The sequence below is a fragment of the Trematomus bernacchii genome, unplaced genomic scaffold (genome assembly GCF_902827165.1).
Source record: "Trematomus bernacchii unplaced genomic scaffold, fTreBer1.1, whole genome shotgun sequence".
Taxonomy (NCBI): domain Eukaryota; kingdom Metazoa; phylum Chordata; class Actinopteri; order Perciformes; family Nototheniidae; genus Trematomus; species Trematomus bernacchii.
This window is the reverse complement of record NW_022987828.1, coordinates 7,609,909-7,630,388: the sequence shown is the minus strand read 5'-3', so window position 1 is coordinate 7,630,388 and position 20,480 is coordinate 7,609,909. Positions and strand designations below refer to the sequence as shown.

General features: G+C 40.9%; 1 protein-coding gene across 1 annotated transcript; it reads left to right on the top strand.

Moving 5' to 3' along the window:
* Nucleotides 1–5,456: 5,456 nt before the first annotated feature.
* golga7bb (golgin A7 family, member Bb) lies at nucleotides 5,457–17,295 on the top strand. Its single transcript, XM_034152427.1, has 5 exons — nucleotides 5,457–5,481; nucleotides 10,299–10,424; nucleotides 11,263–11,415; nucleotides 15,544–15,645; nucleotides 16,952–17,295. Exons 1-5 carry the CDS (start codon nucleotides 5,470–5,472, stop codon nucleotides 17,036–17,038), a joined length of 480 nt encoding a protein of 159 aa, XP_034008318.1. The 5' UTR covers nucleotides 5,457–5,469; the 3' UTR covers nucleotides 17,039–17,295.
* Nucleotides 17,296–20,480: the final 3,185 nt, after the last annotated feature.

Genomic DNA, 20,480 nt, shown 5'->3' with positions numbered 1-20,480 from the left:
GACTGGGATGTTTTCTCTGCTGTGAAAGCCTTTGAACATGTGTCCATCTCAAACATGCAGCAGCTGAGAGACCTGCCGAACATTTTACACACACATTTTATGAACAAACGGTCGGAATAAAATAAAGTCTTATGTCTGCAGCTATAGAGAGGTTATCCTTTAATTGGAGCAATGTGGATTTTGAGTTTCACCTTACTGTAAGCTTTTTTTTACAAATCTCGAGATGAAAGCTGGATAAACATAAGAACTGAAATATGATGAGCCGAGTCTCGCATGTCAACATTGTGTGTTTTAGAGAGGAGGGGCGGCTCTTTGTGTGTCTCTTAAACAACACTGAATATGTCTTTATATGGCAGTGCAGCCCTTCATAGGAACCATGCAGGCAGGAATCTGTTGGCTCATCTCATTTCTCATCCCCTTCCCTCTGGCAGAGGAAGGACCATAGTTGTCACCACAGCATATAGTGAGCATATTAGTATTCAGTAAGACAGTGAGAAGCCTGTGAACCATCACTTTAATGGGTTACATTTGAAAGTGGGTACGAGATGAAGTGTGTTTGCCACTAACCAACACTTGTCATTTGTCATTTTTAAAGAGAGAATGCCAACGTTATAAATCATGCCTTCACGGTGTGATTCGCAACGAGCCTTCAAGTAATATTTCTGTGTTTATAACTGAGGTCAGTTCATGACAAAACAGTTTAAATCACTTTTATTCCTAATTCGCTTTATTTATTACTACCAAATATGCATAATGTCAGTTCCTCCTGGAGCCACAAACCACCTCAACTGGCAGGGGAATTTCAATTGTTGCGTGTTATTATCTTCCTCAGCGCCAAATTAACAATATTGACGTTCACAAGGGATTACATTTGCAAAGATCACATCCTTTGTCTTTCTTCATTTCTGTTTTTATCTCTGTTCCCCCCCCCCCCCCCCCCCCCCCCTTTTTTTTTCTGTCTTAACCTCTGCCTGATAGCCCAGAGGAAATCATGTTGATGTCTTTCCCTTGATCTGAAATGTGTTAGTGTACGATGTGTTTTCCCTCCAGCGCGTCACTCTGCCATTCTGCTTGTCCTATTCAATTGTATTGTTATATTTTTAGCCGGGCTCGGATGAAATGTATATCTATATGCAGCTTGATTATTATACAGTTCAGTTGGTATTGCCCCTTTTGTGTCTGTGAGTGCCAAACTTGACTTTTCAGCTGTGATTGGACAGCAGTCATGAAATCATGTGTGGATTATTAGAAGGGAAGTTCTTCATCACTTCTGATTGTGTTTTGGCCCAAATAAGACATAAATGTTAACATACAGAGATGTGCATTTATCTGTCTGACTGGCCAACTCTTTCCTGTTCTTCCTCAAACAAGCTTCACTTTTATGTAACTCCTCAGAAACAGATGACTCAGTGGGTGTCCTACTCTCCTTTCTTTGTTCAAATATCTCATAATTAGCCACTTTCTTGCCAGCTATTTATTCTTTTCATCAACTCCTTTCTTTTAGTTTTTTGCAGCAGTGGATGGATTATTCTCTTCCGAATACCTTCTTCTCATTTCTCAGACGTTTCTCCCTGTAATGATGTGTAAATCGAGAGATGGAGTTGTGTCTTTTGCAAAGCAATATTCCAGCTGGATTGCAAGAGTTACCCATAGCCAGCATTGATATCAGAAATGAGAACATCCGCTGGCTTCGATATGAAAAGTATAACACAGATTTGATTGCCAGCCAGAGGGATAAATCAACATTCGTGCAGGAGCAAGGCCGACTGTTGACAGGCCACACAGACGCACAAACATACACCAAATAATCCAGCCTGTATATATGAGAGATGGAGGATGTGTGGTAGACGGATCCAAAATGCAGACTCGCTGAAAAAAAGATGACCTGTGGAGTTCTATTTAGTTCGACTTTGGTATCTGAAATGTTGGAAGGCATTCGAGTAGATGTTTATTTGCTTTTAAAGATTCCAAGTTAATATGTTTTTGGTTAGAGACTTCTCATTTCCTGTCATGTTGGGATAGAACCAGATCTCTTTCAATGTGCTCCTCTGACAGTATCTGTGTATTTGTGTCTGTGAGAGATTCTCAACTTGTGGTTAAGTCAATAGAGAAGAGTGTTTGCTGTGGCTTAATGCCCAGACAACTTGGAGATAGAAACACGGTTGAACCCAAATCTCATGCATCACTGCCTCGTACAGGTAGAGCGTGCATGCAAGAGTAGAAGCTGATGAAACTGAAAGACACATACCAGCTGCACTACATAAACAAATCGGAGCCAGCGCTCAGATCTCGTCATCAGGCGATCCTTTTCACTGCCTGTAAACCTCCCAGGAAACACAATCTGTTCTAAACTTTTTTGGCCCTTATTCGATTACCAAGAAGAGGGACATGTCAACATTCCAGGATGGAACAGTCACACACATAGACAATAAGAGGTTTCATGACGATGACCGAACCCTCAAACAAACACATTTCTGTTATTGTAGTGAAAGTCAAAGATCACGGATATCTGGGATCTGTGGTTTTGGACCGACACAAAAAACAAGGACAAAACTGATTCGGACAATATCAAAACTATAATAGCTTCCCATGTCAATCATGACATGTGGATGCACTTATATGTATACGTTTCCTGCTCATTTGAACCAAGAGACTCCTAGAAAGTCCCTAATGCTACCCCAACTTGCCAAGTCTAAGGACATGAGAGCTGAGAAACCGCAGGTATAGTTAGTGTTTTCTTTGGTTCTGTTTTCCTTTTCATTGCAAGGTCAGCATCACCATCTTCAACACTTCACAGCACCAGCTTCAAATAGAAAGTGGCAGTTTTGGGAGTGAAGCTGAAACCATGAATGTTTTGCTGGAATAAATATTTCATGAAGGATGAAATGTGAAAAAGGCTATATTTGAGTGCACTATGTGAGTGTGTGTGTGTGCCTGCTACGGGTCATTATGATAATTTAAGGTTGTGGCAAAGTTATTATTTTCTGCTGAAGTGCAGATTCAGACATGCTGGAAGACTTAAATGAGATGTAATATGAAGGCATCTTCTTTCTCAATATGGAAAGGAATGCATGTACTCTGCCATGATAGACATTTAAAATGAAACAACTCTGTAGTTTTCTTCAGCTTGCTTGCATCTGGAGGAAACTAAAATAAAACCTTCATAAAACCAAGACCTAACTTTTTCCTATTCCACCTCGCATCTATCGCTCCTGTTAACATATATACTCTACAATCTGTGACATAAATAATGTACATACATACACACTAACTAGCTGAAGCCACTACTTCATCACAGATCCAGGCTGCTCCTTTGTTATGTTGATGTCAGTCTAAACAATATGGAAATAATATATCAACAACTATTAGATGGATTGTATAAAGTTTGCGTCATTTAAGTAACGCAATGTCTTCAGCTGACCCACCATCACATTTTCAACGTTTGCTGCCCCTTCAAAGGAAGACAGCAGAATTCGTATTGTTGAAAATGCCCCAAATTACTTCCTGTACGTGAACATTGACCTTAAAAGGGTCTTTCTTCGTCATGTGAATTATTAATCAATCTATCAGGCGAAAAAAGCCAGAGCAGCTTCAAAATCTTAGGGATGCAGCAGGGAGTAAATGGGTCAACAAAGTGTGGCTTACTACGATCACACACCCCAAACCAATAGATGTTCCATGATGGCGACATTTCTTAGCCTTATCTATTGGTGACAGATCACTAAATGCTAATATTTAACCTTTTCACGAGTCATTTCTAACAGTATTCCTGTTTTTTAAAGGTACAAATCTAAGTTTCCAGCGTAACACCAGCCCAATAGTGTTGTATTCTTGTATGCAATGAGAAATACACCCTCATATGGTTGTTAGAGATTTTAGTTCCACAAATTATGCACATATAATGAACACAGATAATGAGCTCTACTTCTGAATAGGTTCCCTAGGCTTAGGTTTATGTGATGGTGAGTGTGTACCAGTGTGTGTGTCTGTGTCTCGAAAAGAAAATACACTGTAGAATGTGTAATACACACACATGCATACAGAAACTTGTAAATGTGAGTATATATACACACAGCCCTAAGGGAACCTCAGCCAGCATGTGATTAGATACGAATCTTTTCAAGCAAGTCGGAGAAAGCAGCAGGATCCTGGCGAATGAGATTAGTTTAGCATAATTCTCATTTTGTTAAACCTCTTCCATCTTATTTTTGGATTCTGTTTCCATTCATAAGAGTTGTTTACTGCTGTGTCTTAGTGGATATATTTGTTTATACATTTGAGCATATCTGCCTGAAATGTGATTCCTCTGGGGAATGTGTAGTGATAGAGAAAGTGGCTATTTTCAGCACGTCATGACCTCAATTAGGTAGCAGAAAATAGGAGTTTTACACCAAAAATAGCCTTACAAAGTGACTTCACTCGCTGTCTTATTTCAAAGTCTTTTATCTCATCTAAACATTTCCCTGTCCTTGGGAGCGTCAAGAGCGTTAAACCTGAGCTTTCATAATGGCTGCAGCTTTTTCTTTAGTGATATTTGTGAAATTGAAGTCAACCTTGTAAAAAATGCAAGTGGTGTAAGACCTTGATCTGCTCGTGAACTGGAAAAGGGAAAACGTGGAAATATAAAACACCCAAGTGGGCTCTGATGAATGTTTAATATGAGCCCCTTCTGATGGTGCATTAAACATATGGGCTATGGTCAACACAGCATGACAACTTTGCACCAAGGATGGCAGAGTTGGCTAGAGGAAACACTGGATGACGAGCAATGTGTTAATATAAAACATAGGCTTCAAATTAAATACATTTGAGATTGATAAGATAAGATTTATGTCCTTGGGGGCATTTTCATTCACTGGTGATTTAATACTGAACTCGTATTTTTTTTTTTTTTTAAATCTCTGGTATCAGTATAACACTTCTGAATGCTACTCTTATTGAGCTTTGCTTTGATAATACTCTCGCAAAAGTTTTTATAGTAAAGCTACTCAATGTGTGAAGGATTGCATCTGTAAACATTACATTTGATTATTTATTTGCCTGTTGTCTATCCTTCAAGTGAAGAACTGAGGTGCTTGACTGGTCGCAAACAGAAACCGAAACCTATAGGCACTTGTTTGAATTATTAATGATCAATGAAATTATTAATACCCCACAAAAAGAGGTACCAACCTTTAAAAAAAATGAATATTTCCGTTACCACTGATTAGTGTTTTAAAAGTCTGACCTTGAGGACTGAAAAGGACTGAGGGCAAATAATGTTCGGTTTGTGCTTTATATAAAAAAAAAAGCATGTAGCCTAATGAGCATATTCCCATCTCTGCGAATCTAGTCGCAGTGTGCGCGCTCAGTCACGCAAAAGCACGCGCCCTCGTTCTCCTGCTCTGTAGTCGCGGTGTCCCGCACAGCACGAGCACACGGTAGTCTCTTTCAGCACGGGACAGATCCTCTGTACTTCATTACTGCAATATGGCGAGAGAGGTAAGAAATGCGGCTCCTCCGCTGCCTTTTCTCTATTATTTCATGAACAAAACCCGAAAATTATGTCCCTTCGTTTTTTATAAGAAATGCAGTCTTGTAAACTGAGTGTCTTGCTTGCTGTTCCTCCGATGCATGTGGTTTCTCGTGGTTAATGTTAATTGTTAATTCAATCTTTTCCACCGCTTGGACTTGTCTTCTTGTGAATTGTAACTGAAATATCAGAGAGTCTTGCCAGGTTATCTTCAAGTATGAACATATTTTTCATGCAGAAGCTCCATTGCATTTACTTTCATTCTACTTTTTGAGCTCTGTGATAACAGGCAGATATGCATATTTTTTCATACGTAGTGTTTTTTTCTTGCATGGTCAATTAAGAAAACCAATGTCCTCCAGTTAGAGAATATCCAGTCGGCTCGAAGATGAGGAGGCTGATGGTGTGCTGAAGATGATGGAGCAGTCAGCACCATGGACAGGGACAGCCTCTCTCTGTCTTTCACACTGTCACTTCGAAATGGTCTTGACAGGAATGTGTCCTTGCATTTTAAATGAGCCACATAGTGAATCAGCTTTCCAATTCCCAGCTCTCATAAATAGAGCCAACATGATTGGCAACCCTGAACAGCAGAGGCACAGCGTCCATGACAGAAATAGTATTGTTCAGGCAGTGTCATAGCACAACTACAACAAACTGTGTTGCTGATGTATTTTTAGCCTCAGTAATGTCTGCTAGCTCTCAGGCCAGCATGCACGTCTTCCTCTCGTCCCCGTTGTGTCCTTGGTGATGTAACCATCACGCTGAAGACATATCTGCTTTAGTTATCATAATAATGATCTCCCTGGAAGAGCCATTTCTTTGCAAGATTGAGCCAGCTTAGTTGTGCCAGCATACAGTACATGCATGAGTGTAAATATATGTGATCATATGTATGTGAACACACTAAACATGCAATTTATAAGTGAGTGAAGTTGTAATTCAAGCTTAATGGTGCTGCAGGTAAAGGTGTAGTGACAATAAGCTGCGCAGGATTCTTGCCAGATTTTTTCCGAGCCTGAAAGACATTGGCAGAGGGTCCCTGATTTTCCCTCTGGTGGTCTGCCAGCATCCCTGTCCAAGCCCCATCAATTACGCACACGTGCATGCACACAACTCAAAATGCACATGCACGCAAACACACCCAGTTGGTGCAACCAGGATAGATTTTATGTCCAAGGCCCATCAATCATCCATGACATATTTAATGTGAACAGGCTGCTGCAGTTTGTAACCATCAGTGATTGGAGTTAGAGATGAGAAGCACCGTTGATTTCCTATCCATGCTTTTACCCAGCTCTCTGTCTCTCTTTTATATTATATTAAAACTAATTATTTGACATTTCCGTGTATGCCAAGTCAGCAAAGGACCATGTTAAGTGAGTGAGTAGCACATAGCTCATCCTGCAGACTGTTTGTGCTGCGTGGACGCTCTCTGGATCCATTAAGTCCACCAATTCCAGACCCTCCTCGTATAGGCTAGCCCTGGCTCAGCATACACTGTTGATGAATAATGTGTTGAACCAGTAATCATCAGAGGCTGGCTCAGCTGTCCACTGAAACAATGCTCCACCTTTATCCAAAAGAGATTTCCTCTTTCAGCTTAGGCCCCAAAGTCACTGATCTTCCTCCAGATGTCATGGAAAGGTGACAGTTTTGTCAACACTGTCTTAAAATTAAACGATTTATAGACATATGGCTAGCGTTGCTTGGCAGAAAACAGGTCAAATGCTGCTCCAAATGGCAGAAAATCAGTTGAACAGATGACAAGAGAGCTGAAAAATACTAGCTTGGAGACAAGAATGAAACATCTGACTCAGTGTATTTACTGTGCATACTGTAATTGTGTATGCCCTTTGCATTGCTGCCCAATGGCACTCACCCGTGCTGTCGTTTTACGTTGTTTGAGTCGGAGTGACGAGACTATGAAACATGTCATGGCATTGAGAGTAACACAGACCCCAATATCCAGGCTGGAAGTCAGAGATAGGGAAGGGTATCTGAGTAGGAATGACAATGCAAATATGTTTAAAGTGATTTAGTGACATAATAATGGGTTCCATTTATAAAGCACTTCATATTCAAATTCAAATCCAGAAGTGCTACAAGCAGTGATGGACATCCATCCATGGCCATGAGAGGTCATTGATGCATCATGTGTCATTTTTCACTTCTGGTTTGAACTGGTGTACTCTACAGTAGTTTGGTTCTTGGTGTTTTTTTTGTCTGGTGAGCCAGTGGCTTGTAAAATACATTTGTTTCTTTTGTTTGCTAAATTCATGATGTTTTTATGAACCTCTAAACTGGTTATAAGTCCTTTTTCTTTTTCTTATTTTATTTCTTCAACTGAGTACATTTCATTTTGCAGTTAATCAATGTGCAAACTAGAAGTAGTGGATGTGTGGGTGGAAGGAGAAGTTAGACAGAGCTGCATGATGCACAGCTTCTTAATAGTCCTGTGTGATCAGTATGACATTTTAACATTGCTGTCTGCTTGTGTGCTATACTTAGACACAGTAATAGGCTGGATTTGAACCCTGATCTCCCACGCAGAAAAGTAAACATCAGATCTCTGCCAACAGAAAACATTGATCTTTAAGGCTCAAATGGAGAAAAGACCACTCTGGCCGGTAACATGACCAAATAAACATTTTATGTTTAAGTTTTCTATTAACAAAACAGTGTAGGTGTTGGAGGATTTGGGCAGTTGAAAGTTATTTGAGAGTGGGCACCACGTTTAGGACCAAGTTATAACAATGTAGATGCTATGACCCACATCTATAAAGCATCACATGACATGAAATGACACAGAAGACACTGGCAGGCAGAACCAGTCAGTTGTGACCTTTAACTCGGACATCCCCATTGGACGAATCACTTTTAATTTTGTCACACAAGTTTCCATGTTTGTTAAAAATCATGTGATTGTCTGGAGAGATGTTCTTTTCAGGATGTCTTTTTGAAGAAATAAAGGGACATGTTTGATTGGCCGCCACACAGACTCGTGACACTTGCTTGCTTTGCTCAGCTGCGAGCTACATGTAGCAGAGAGATGTAAGAGGGAGGTCAGTAGGTCAACAACCAGTCAAAACACACTGTGATGTCCCACTGGCCTGAAAGCTGAGCATGTGACAGTGCAGTTCAAGCTGCTGGGTTTCACTCTGGTCTGAACTTCTGTCAACTAAAGTGTCAGCATCCTTCTTCCTGTTTACTTGTTTCCTTAGACCTTATTTTCTTTACCTTTTTCCATCTTCATTTCCTCTCTTTCTTTTCTCACATCTTTTCATCTACAGTATCTCTTATTTCTTTTTTCTAACAATCCTGAAGCATAAAAATCTACACAACTGGACCTGGATATCAGGTTTAAATCCTTCAGCAAACAGAACTATTAACTGCTAATATCTGTTTGAAGTAAACAAGTTCAAACTTCTCAATTAAAAGATTGAATGCGAGACCTCCTCACCCAAAACAAATCTCACAGTGACGAACAAATGACCCGTATGGATCTTTTGTTTATCCCACTCGGCAAAATGATTCTTACTTGGATAAAGGATTCTCAATCGTGTGCTGATAATTGCTTCTATTAATAGAGTGACTTGTTGTTCATCATGATGGCCTGAAGATAGCGCAGGGAGGAGGAGGAGGGGGGTGTTTTTTGAGATGAAGAACGCAAAAAAGAAGGATATTCAAAGCTCTGGCAGACAGAAAGATCTATTGGCAGTGAGATGATTTTGGCTTATGGCTGATAAAAATAGCTGCTTGGATGCTATTCTGGGTTGTGAGTGATATACTCTATATAGAGATGAAAGGCTGGCACTGTACTATGTCTGCTTACTTGGAAATGACTCTCTCCTGCTCAGGCAACCTCATGAACTGAAAATATGCTTGCTCTTAATTATAACAACACTGCAGTAGCTGGACAAACGATCCACAAAATAAAATGTAGTGAATATAATAAGCCAACAACTACAATATGGCCCGCACATTCTGGGAAATATGGAGCAGAAATCAAGTTTGAGGCTCTGAATGAAAACCATGCCTCCTTATCTGTGTTATACTCAATTTTCACACACGCTTTTTGTTCATTCCCTTCCTCCTACTCTATCTCTAATTGCCATCCTCTTGAGGGGAGTCATTTATATCAGCAGGGGGCATGTTACATTGGCCCACTTGGTGGCTGCTTTATTCCTCTCAGGGGAATGACTGTTTGGGTGTAAAACACTCCACTCAGCACCAAAGTGCTGCAAAAGGATGTCTTTCAAAGTGTTATTACTGCAATTGGGTCCATTGATGCTGGAGGAATGAAGTGTTGGTGTAGTAACACAGTACCATTCTCACACTGTGTAGCCCTTATGTACCTGTGTTGTCAAGAAAAACCCTGAAAACCATCACCATTTTAACGTATAATAAAGAATTCATTTTAAATACAACTGATATGTTAATGGACCCAAGCCAGTGGAAGAACAAACCACTCTGACATTTTATTAAGACTGCCACTTAGTCACTTTAAGATTCCATTTTTCTGTGTATGAATTGAATGTTGTACTGTGTATGGTGATTGTTATTTTACCTTATTATCATCATCCAGTGCCAAAGCCAAATTCCCATTATATGTATATTTAATGGAGAATACAATATTCTAGTCTGAATGAACGTTGTGAGAGGGTTTTTGAACACACAACACCAAATCAAATAGACCTGTTACTCTTGTACGATTATGTATATAAATACATTTTGAACCACAAATTGAACATGTGTGCTTTTCTCCTGTTGTCTATCTGCTCAGTTTCATAACCTTCAGGAGCTGAGGCACAATGCATCGCTGGTCACCAAGGTGTTTGTTCAGAGAGACTACACTGAAGGAACCGTGTGCCGCTTCCAGGCCAAGTTCCCCTCCGAGCTCGACAACAGGGTGAGCACAAACCCACTTACAGTATACACACATCCAGGCAAAATGTAATATGTTGACCAAAACCCAACTCACCTGAAGCAACACCCCCGTTCTCTGATACTGAAAGAGTGATAGCCCAATATAGCCTAATAAGATCAAAATGGTGCTTCCCAATATGAAAGAACAGGTGTGAGTGATGGCTGTTGGTTTGTAAGGTATTTCCACCCCACAAAAGGATACAAACTTTGAGCTTTAATGTCCTGCAGTTCTAACTCAGCGGACAAAAACAGTATAAGTATTATAAATGTATTCAAAATCTTCTGATCCTCAAAAGAAAGCTGAATCTAATGAAGCCCTTTTTTTACACTCACTTTAGGCTCTGGAGAAGTGGTGCTGTTTATTTGCTCTTTTCACCTTTCCACATTAGCATCTGTGAATGCTGTTATATTGGGGTATTATTGTAGATTTGTCTAGTAATTAGCATCTTAGGCAGACAGTCCACATAAACAGCGAAAAGGAAACATAAACACAGAGACAAACACAGTGGGAGTCAGTGCAAAGGGGCCATTAGTGAGCGTTTTAAATGTAATGTTGTGCAAACCACTACCGACTGCTGTCACAGTTTAAAAATGTATCTTTTCATGTAGATTTCTTCTTAGTTTTCACGTGACGTTTGTTGATAAATTCTCTGACAAAGCAGGAGTACTTTGGGTGGAGCAGATTGCAGCTGGTGTGTTTGGCAGGTCGTTTTAATAGCGGAACAGCCTGTTCCCACTGTTATGCCAGAAGACTTTCACAGTCCTTATGGTGTGTGCATGTCCATGTCCCTACCTGGATGTCTGTTTGTGTTTGTAAGTAGATTGAGCGAACCTTGCTCGAGGAGACGGTGAAGACGCTGAACTCTTATTATGTGGAGGCAGAAAAAATCGGGGGCCAGTCGTACCTGGAAGGATGTCTGGCTTGTGCAACAGCTTACATCGTCTTCCTCTGCATGGAGACACGCTATGAGAAGGTACTGTCATACATTTATCCAAAACACATTTAACATTTAACTTTGTATCAATGAAAATATGGCTGCACATTAGGTTTGGGAAATATGTGTTGTAACAATGGTTTGGTAAACTGTTGTTTAGCTTTACACGGGTCATAAGGCACACTTTGTTACTTTGGACACAGCTAGGCAAGTTTCTTCCCCCTGATTCTAGTCTTGTTGCTAAGATAGGCCCATGGGTATTTTTTTACTGAAGACATGTTATTTCACAGCAGGAAAAGCTCCGGTGTAAATAATAAAGTTCGTAATGGCTGCATTTAATTTTGCTGCTTCAGTTTCAGGGTCCTGGTGTTATTCATCCTGGCTCACTGTCCCACCTCTATGGCTTACTGGGACACTTGAATAGAGCAGAGCCATCAATCATTTTATTGGTAACACCGGTGCTTTTCCTACTATGAAAAGTGAACATTTCTGCGGTGGAAAAAGCCCATTGCCTTAGGAATTTGCGCAATGCATGCACAGGCATTAGAGTGGTTGACGCCTGACTTTCCCAATGATGATTAATAAAACAAATATCCCATCTTATCTTACCGACCTATTTATCTTATCTTCAGCAAATATTTCTTATCTGTTGAATTATTCCTTGGAGCTTTCTTGAGAGCACACACTTTTTTTATAACGCTTGTTTTAGTATTGCTTCCCAATGATTTTCTATTTCCTGCAGCTAAATAGATCTCTTATAGAACACATGATCATTATTCGAGAGGCCCCTCTTAAGTCTTTTAGAACAACGTATGGATTGCAGAAATCTAATGAGGCCTTAAAGGGCAAACCCTTTTTCTGATCCGAGTATCCCGGTGGCAGGTGGATAACAATTATATTGTAACATGTACTGGATGAGAGCAAGGTTAACCTATGCTGAAATATATCACATATGGATGAGAGGAGGAAACTAGAACACCTGGAATAAATATATGCACACCCAGCATGCCAACTGTGCTGCCATGATAAATATGTAATCATTATGGAATTTCGTGATTAAAATATTAAAGTCAGCAAGGTAATTGAGTGGATCTGGATGGGTTACATTGACCTCCACCTTATAAGAATCCAGAAGGTCACCTGGTACCTGGAAAACCCCCAAAATTAGGAGATTACACTCGATTCTCTCTCTGAAAATGTTCCTCTCAGCTGTTCGTCCACCTGTGTGCTGGTGCACAAGGCATGGCACGCCAACTGTAACGTGACATTTACCTGCAGCAAAACCAAGATGTCCATCTTGAGAAAGGGCACGTGACTAAACCTCTTTGTTGCAGCATGCCGCTACATGAGATGGAACACATGCACACACACACAATCCCAGACACATACACAGGGAGTTTGATTAACCTCTTGTGACTTTGTCGGTTGTTTTAGATTAAACTAGAGTGGCGTGAAGTCCCAGCATGCCTCTGTGTTCTGATCGTTGTCACCCGCAACATTCATCTCCCTAGTTTTGTTGCATTCTGTAAACATTTCTTTATCAAAGCAGTACAGAGATTCTTGGAGCTTGACCTAGGAGCACAAAAGGACTTGTTGCTGTCATGAAGCCATGCGCAAACGCATTGGTCTGAGCTGCTTTCATCTCCTCGTCAGCTGGGTGCCGCTCCATTGAGACGCTAAGATGCCATCAAACACACAGGAAAGCTGTTTATTTACTTGTTTAACTTAACCATCTTGGCTGAATGATGTTGCGACTGACAATGATCAAATATACCCACCCAAGTTGATGCTGTTTGTGCGTGTACGTGTGTGTGTGTGTGCTGATAAAGAGGCCACACACCAGAGAGCGTGGATCAGTGTGCAGATTCATTGGAGCACCCAGAGCCCTTGATGCTTACATCTCACCCTATCAAAGGACACTGATTGCTCCCAGCATGTCAGAACAGATACATGTGCACACAAGCGTTCAGAAAGCTTCCCTCACACACAGCATGTGCCCTCATCTCCCATTTGTTGTTCTTCTATTATTCACAAGAACGTGCCTGAACACTCGGGTTTCAGTCAGACACACATAATTCCCTTTATATTGCACTTGGTGACATAAACAACTTTCTTTCTTGCAGAGGAATAAACACTCGCGGCATGCATGTGAAACAGACTGTGACACCTTCGCTTCCTAGGCGATATACACACACTCTTAAAGCTTTTTCTAGAAGGGCTGTAACAGACAAGCCAGCACAAAGTGGCACAGCTTGAGTACTTAACTGTCACATTGTTTCGCTGAAGTGACACGATTGGCTAGCTGTGACACGGTTGGCCTTTCGGGCCACAATAAATAATAAGGCTTCTCTCTATGATGCTGTATTCTCTTTGATGGAGTTATAAAACAAGACACAATATTGATACCTTAACTTGACATAGATCTGACTGATTTAAGGCAGCACAATGGAGCAAACCGCTGCCGTTTGATGGCTTTTCACTGAGAAATGTACTGTGTGGTTTTCTCCTTAATGTTAAATCTTTCCAGGCATTTCATTGAAAACACATCTTCTTTTTTGTCTGCCAGTTGGAGATAGAAAGAAGTATTCTTCTGTAGTTTTGGTCTCCTCTAGCAGGGGTCACTATATTAGCAGCTGTGCCTGCAGCTGTAACAGGCTTTTGACATCCCAGAGGAGCGCTGCTCAGTGTGTTGCTCACCCTCTATTGTTTTAACCTGTCAATGCCGAGTGCTACACTGACCTTTAGTTAACTCAAATATGTGGATGTGAATATTTCATGTTTAATAAATCAGAAACAAAAGTTTTTACATCCCCAATACAGCATACTTCAAGTGATTGCTGTAGTTGTTCTACGGATTCTATTGTTGTTGTTTTAACCATCAATTGTTAAAAGAAAATCCCTTGGAAAGAAAGACAAGTAATGATACATGTTTTAAACAAACCCCTATGTTAGCCTGACTTTCAGGTGCCATCAATGTCAGGGTCGCATCCTAAAGTTGTAGACAATATGGTTAAACTGGTTTCTCATTGTATATACAGTAGATAATGTTGTGGTCTTTTTTCTTAAGTGATACAAATGTGTGTTGTCTTAGTAGAGACCCCCAGATGTGCTTCAGATTGCCTCTCTCTTTAGGAGTGGTGACAGCTCTGTCAGTGTACATAAGGCCCAGTGGAGCGTGGGTTGGCTGATTGACATGCTTAGGCAGAGTGTAGAAGAGGCATGGCACATCAGCCTTGTTGATGTCCACAGAGGCATATCTGAGGCTGAATAAGCTGCTCTAATGATGCCACTTTGGCTATCATCAGTCCATTTAGCATCTCCACGCATCAGTCAGGAGTCATTTGGTTGCTATCAGCGGGACCATGGGACTGCTTCCCAGTGCTACGGTTTTGTTGAACTCTCTAAACAATGTGTGTAGTTGTAATGCGTAGAGTAATGTAATACAGGCATGCTTGTTTGAATTTCTGTGCCGAGGTATGGTCTGAACTTGGTGCTCAGCTTCGCTCCACTGCTGTTCTTGGGTATTTAGCACACATTTGATCCAATACTCACTTGCAAAACTGAGATATACAGTAAGTCCAGTGCCAATGCAATCCAAATAAACTGTCCACCTCGCATTGTATAGTGTTTCCGAATTGACCCGACAGTTAACCAAGGCATGACATTTAGCCCGGGAGAGCCATATTTGGAATCAGGAAACCATGGCTTCCAAATGGAAAACTTCAAAAAGAGAAAAGCTCAAGCTTGTACTTTTTACTAACCGAATACATACAGCCTTGCTTGACATGAGTGGCCTAGAAATATGTATAAAATAGCTTCCGTACTTAGAGCATAATATAATTACTTTGAGTTTAGATTATAATGTTCAGGAAAAATAGAGACAGGCAATGAGTTTCAGTATTGTATGTGGTTAGGTACTGCAGCCCTGCCATGGTTTGGCGTCTTTTTATCTACATGGTTACACAGAGTGCACTTTGAAAAGCAATATGCAGGTAATGGGTCCCCTGTTAGAATGTCTGTACAGATTATTTTCTGCTGGATCACATTTTAGGCTTGTTTCTTTAGGTTTTCACTATGCCTCCAATGGTTCTAATCAAATCTTGATTGTCTCCAAATGTACCTCTGTCCTTTTTCTTACCCCTCACCAACCCTCTTGTTCTACTCCAGGTGCTGAAGAAGATATCAGGATACATCCATGAGCAGAATGAGAAGATCTACGCTCCTCGAGGTCTGCTGCTGACAGATCCCGTAGAGAGAGGAATGAGAGTTGTATCCTTCACTCATCTGCTGCCCAAGAGTGTTAAAAAAGAGTAACTGCTGAACAGAACAGTCAGTGATATAAAGACTGAGATGAGGTTGCAGAATTTGGGAGTTTGCAGAAACCAGGCTTCAGGAAAGGTGACTAGTTAGAATCAATTGAACTACTAGCATCATGTTAGTTGGATGAATTACAAAGGAACACTCTCTTTTCTCATAAATTACTGTCAAGGTACCCTTGAACAAGGCACTTAAACTCCAGCTGCTGCAGAGGAGCTTTTCAATGGCCAGCTGTCATTCCCAGGAGTAAATTTAAAGGAGGGCAGACCTGAAAGAAGCACACATAAGATGTCCTTTGACGAGAAAAGGTGAAAAAGTAGTGATGTGATGAATCAGCAGCCTGAGGTGTGTATGCACTTGCGGTTCTGTGTTTTGTTTGCTCAGGACATGTTGTTCTTTTTTGCTGTGCCAAAACAGGGTGGTCTATCACAATCTTTTCAAATGTTCCTAACTCTTCACGAGGCTAATTTTATGGTATTTTATAGTTTGCAGAAGAAACCAGATGTGAACATCTCTTTGTTAGTTGGAGTTAACCCAACAAAGTTCCTCATGAAGTTAAAAGTCAAAAGGAGAGAGAGAATGTATCCAGTAGACCATCACATAAACCTGGCTCAAAGGACAAGCTCCAAGTCACAGGGCCAACCTATTAGCCAACACACCCCTGTACAATATAGTCTCTGTTCGTGGATGATAGAGACCTCAATCCCCCAAAGACCAGCACAACATGTGTCTCACTTCTACTTCTTTTACATGTTTCAACATACTGTGATCTTACTCAAAAACCCTCGAGTTGACAAATCTGCAACTTGTAGTTTTGAGAAGTTCTGGGGTTTATTTTTACTTGTCATGAGCTGTTCCAGATTCTACAATCTTTTTCAAGCCAAAACAAGATGCAATTGTATTTGGAGCACATTGGAGACAATCTGAGACAGGAGATAAGCATTACCAGGAAACTTGGGACGCAGAGCGGGGCAGGAAGCAGACACACACACACAGGGACTTCTTCTGTTTGTATGTTGTAAAACACTGAGCTCTCAAGTAGAACATTTTCACAAGCCACCTCATCTGAGATTAAGTGTTTATTTTTGTGCGCACCCACATCAACATGGGGTGAAATGTAGTGTGAGCAATACAGAAAGAGTGGTGGTCTGCTTTAGCTTTACACATTTAAGTATGAACGAATACAGGGCTTTTGTAATTGTAACTGTATTTGAATACCCTCAGTCATGATGATCCTTGACGTTCTCCCTGTCCTCAGCTGGAGATCAGTGTGTTTGAAGACCGGGGCTCGGGCAGCTCCAGTCCCAGCAGCAGCATGTCGTCGGCGGGCAGCAGTGCTCGGTGACTGGAGGGTCAGCGCCAGGATTACGGGTTCCACCACAGGGGCAGCGGGACGCTTACCAACATCCGCATGCTGAAACATGAGAGCACCAGGTTCTGAGACAGGTGGAGAGCATAAAAGACAAGGAGGTGATCCACAGCATTCACACTCTCCCTGCTTGGGCCTACAACCTCGAGAACAGGATCTGGCTTACACACACGGGACAACAGAATAAAAACAAGTGCAGCAGCCAACTCTCATTAAGGGAACATCTCTCACTCTCCAATAGCTATCCAAACCGACAAACTCATGATTTACTTTCCTCCTATTTTTCCATTCGCCTTTTCTCTCATTCCATCTTGTCTGTTTCCATGAGTCACAGCATCTCTGTCGTAGGGATGATTCAGCGGGCTTAATCTTGATTAGACTGGATGTCAATGCTTGATTGTTTTCACGAGGGTCTCTATCACTAGTATAGTCTTAGGTCTGTGCAGCAGCTCTGAAATCTGGAAGGAGGAAAGCCTCTAGCCTCCTGGGGGAGCCATGTTCCCCTGTCTCGCTGAATGATTGTATTCACGTCAGGTGGCTGGCGTCAGGCTCTTTGAATTCTGCTGTGGGACCCTCGGTTCTCCATGCTCTGTTCACACGCATTTGGCTTCAATATCAAACGGCGGACAAAGAGCACCTTGGATTATTTATTTATCTTTCTTGTTTACAGCAGTGGACGGTAGTGATCCACATCACAGCTGTAGGTTACATAAAGTCATACGAATGTACACAACCATGACCAATTACTCATACAGACACTAGCAAGGGGACATGAATGCACACGCACACAGGGCTAAGTGTTCCTACACACAGATCCTGGCAGGTGTGGAGACACATGTTTCTGTGGTCTCGGCTCATTGGGAACGCAAGCAAACCCAGGCCCTGTTTGCCTGCTCTAGTTTCCCTGGTAGTGGGTGTCTGTGTGTATCTGTGTCATCAGTCCCAGCCTTACTGAAGCCTGCTTCGTTAAAAAGACGTCAAAGACTAAAGATCAGTGTCTCTAATGAGAACTGACGACTGGCATCTTTGATTCAGGGAAGAGAAAACAGTGTGGAATGATGTTTCTACAGCGGGTTGTTGTCTGTCTACACTGCTAATGTAGATGCAATAAATGTCTAATCATACAAATACAAAAAGACATTCAGCCATAATATCTTTGTTTCTGACAGGCACACAGCATTAGGAAATACTAAGAACAGAGCGCGATTTAAAATGTCTTTATCTGAGTATTCCGCTTCATTGATGCCATCTGTCATTTGTTATCAGAAATGTTGGGGTCAGTTTTTGTTTGTTTTGAGTGAAACACAGTTATTGCTCCCTCTAGGGTCAGACAGAGGAAATTCTGCAATTCCCAAATAATAAATCCTTAAAAGGATTGAGTGTAATGACAATAGTCATTAAATCATTTCTCTCTCCTTAATGAAACTTACCTTTTTAAACCGCTACTCATCCACCCTGCAGGCTTGTTTTTCAAACAATCTCCGCAGTACACACAAGACAATGAGAAGCATGGAATTGAGACAATGAGACAACGGGAAGCATATTCTGTTTCTCTTTGTGGGAAATAGTACATCCTGTCTGGCTTCTGTGTGAGTGGAGGCTTACAAGACAAAAGATCATCACCATGTAGCAAACATTTTGATACACAACATCAAACAAAAGACATCACTGGACAAAATAAGCCCTGTTGATTGTCTAGTTTTTTTATTCCATGTTCCCACAGTTTGTGTCTTTTACCATTTTCTGTTTTGTTCTCTTTAATCTCGCCTCATAACATCATGTTTAAATCAACTCTGGGAGTGTAGCCCTTTTCCTCTACTTTAGCCACAAAGTTAGCTTTGATCAAAACCCCCCACTTGTCAGGTTGAAGTTAAACCGCTCACTAGAAAATATGTTTTGCTGTAGTGGATCATTTAATTTCGACCAGACCTTTTCCTATCTGAATGAGATGAACCTCCAAATACTTTTTACCGCAGCAGTGGAGTGCCGTTGTGCTCGTGTTCAGCCTCCTGTTCTTTTTGATGCCTTCATGTTTCATGCCAGTGGAATGGATACCCAACCTGGGGCTGATGGATTGAATAAAAACTGACTCAACAGTGCCAATAAGCAAATAAAGAAGCTCAATGGACAATGTATAAACCCGAATGCGTACACACATTGAGTGTGTATGAACTGTACAGAAGAAGAACTTTGAATTGTACAGTACATGCGTGTCAATCCGAGATAAGAAGTGTAAAGAAGTGGAAGGAAATGCCATAATGCTATTTAATTCCAAAACATCACTGTTGCCCAGTATTAGTCCCTCAATACATTTTCAATGTTTTGAGATCCTCTGTAGTTTGGGCATCAAGTGACAGAGCAGCTATGAAAGCATATCGTCTGTACAGCTGTGTGCTGCTGTGAATCATCTGTAAAAATGAAGATAACAATTAGTTATGTGAAAACTGTCGATAATGTAGCTTATGATAATGTTAGTAATAATAACAATGTAAGTTGTTGTTGCATAGTGGGTGATGATGGTCCTCAGGGGGAAGTCTGTGTGCCAAATTCAAAGCATAAAGCTCTTTAAAGGATATGTTAAAATGTACAAAGACATGTAAAGTTGTACGTTAAACGAATCTGAACCTATCCTTTAAGGCTGCGGTAAGAGATAAACACGGTGTCCCATATTTGAAGGCTTTATGTAGCTTGTTCTTTCAAGAGCAAGTTATTTGATGAATGAAGAGAACCGAGGGGGTGAAGGTTACAATATTTAATGTATTCTCATAAAAAGATGTACATTGAGATTATCACGGAGCAGATTACATGTTGAGTCTTGATCCTCTATCATGCTGACTATCAAGATAACCTATTGTCTTTAGAGGAGAAACTTGTGGGCCAAGTGATGATGTAAAGTCAATTTCTGTATGTTAATTCCCACGTGTCATATTTATCTTGTACTGTATTTGAGAGTGCAGAACTGTTGAGTCCCCAGTAATGTATGTATGCTAGACTGTGTCAAGAAAGAGATGATTTATATTGCAATATAATGTCTTCCTCAAAGTGTAAAAGATTATGTTTAGTGTTGGTACCAGCCTCTTGGAGTTGCTTTGAGTCCTGCATTGATGTATAATGCTGCATGATGTGTGTGTGTGTAAACACAGCGAGTGCCAGAAGGGAAATCCCTGAGCAACAAAACCCCGATTGGTGGTGCTGCTAGGAGAGAGGAATTGATATCTTATCTTAATGCTATTTATGTGTTTACATCGAGTTATTTATTTGCTGAAATGGATTCATGTATTTTCTTTTCTCTTAAAGCCGATTATTATTCAAAGCCTGTGGAGAAGAGTTTCAGCTGTCTCCATGAGATGAATAAAGTGTCTGGAGAAGTAAAATGGAAGAGGATAATTGTGACTGCCGTTTGGTGTTAACAAGGATC

What these genes read in the sequence shown, in the direction of transcription:
- golga7bb (XM_034152427.1), top strand. An exon ending in TGGAGACACGCTATGAGAAG is followed by an intron (nt 11,416 to 15,543) that starts GTACTGTCATAC and finishes GTTCTACTCCAG; the next exon opens with GTGCTGAAGAAGATATCAGG. An exon ending in TAGAGAGAGGAATGAGAGTT is followed by an intron (nt 15,646 to 16,951) that starts GTATCCTTCACT and finishes CCCTGTCCTCAG; the next exon opens with CTGGAGATCAGTGTGTTTGA.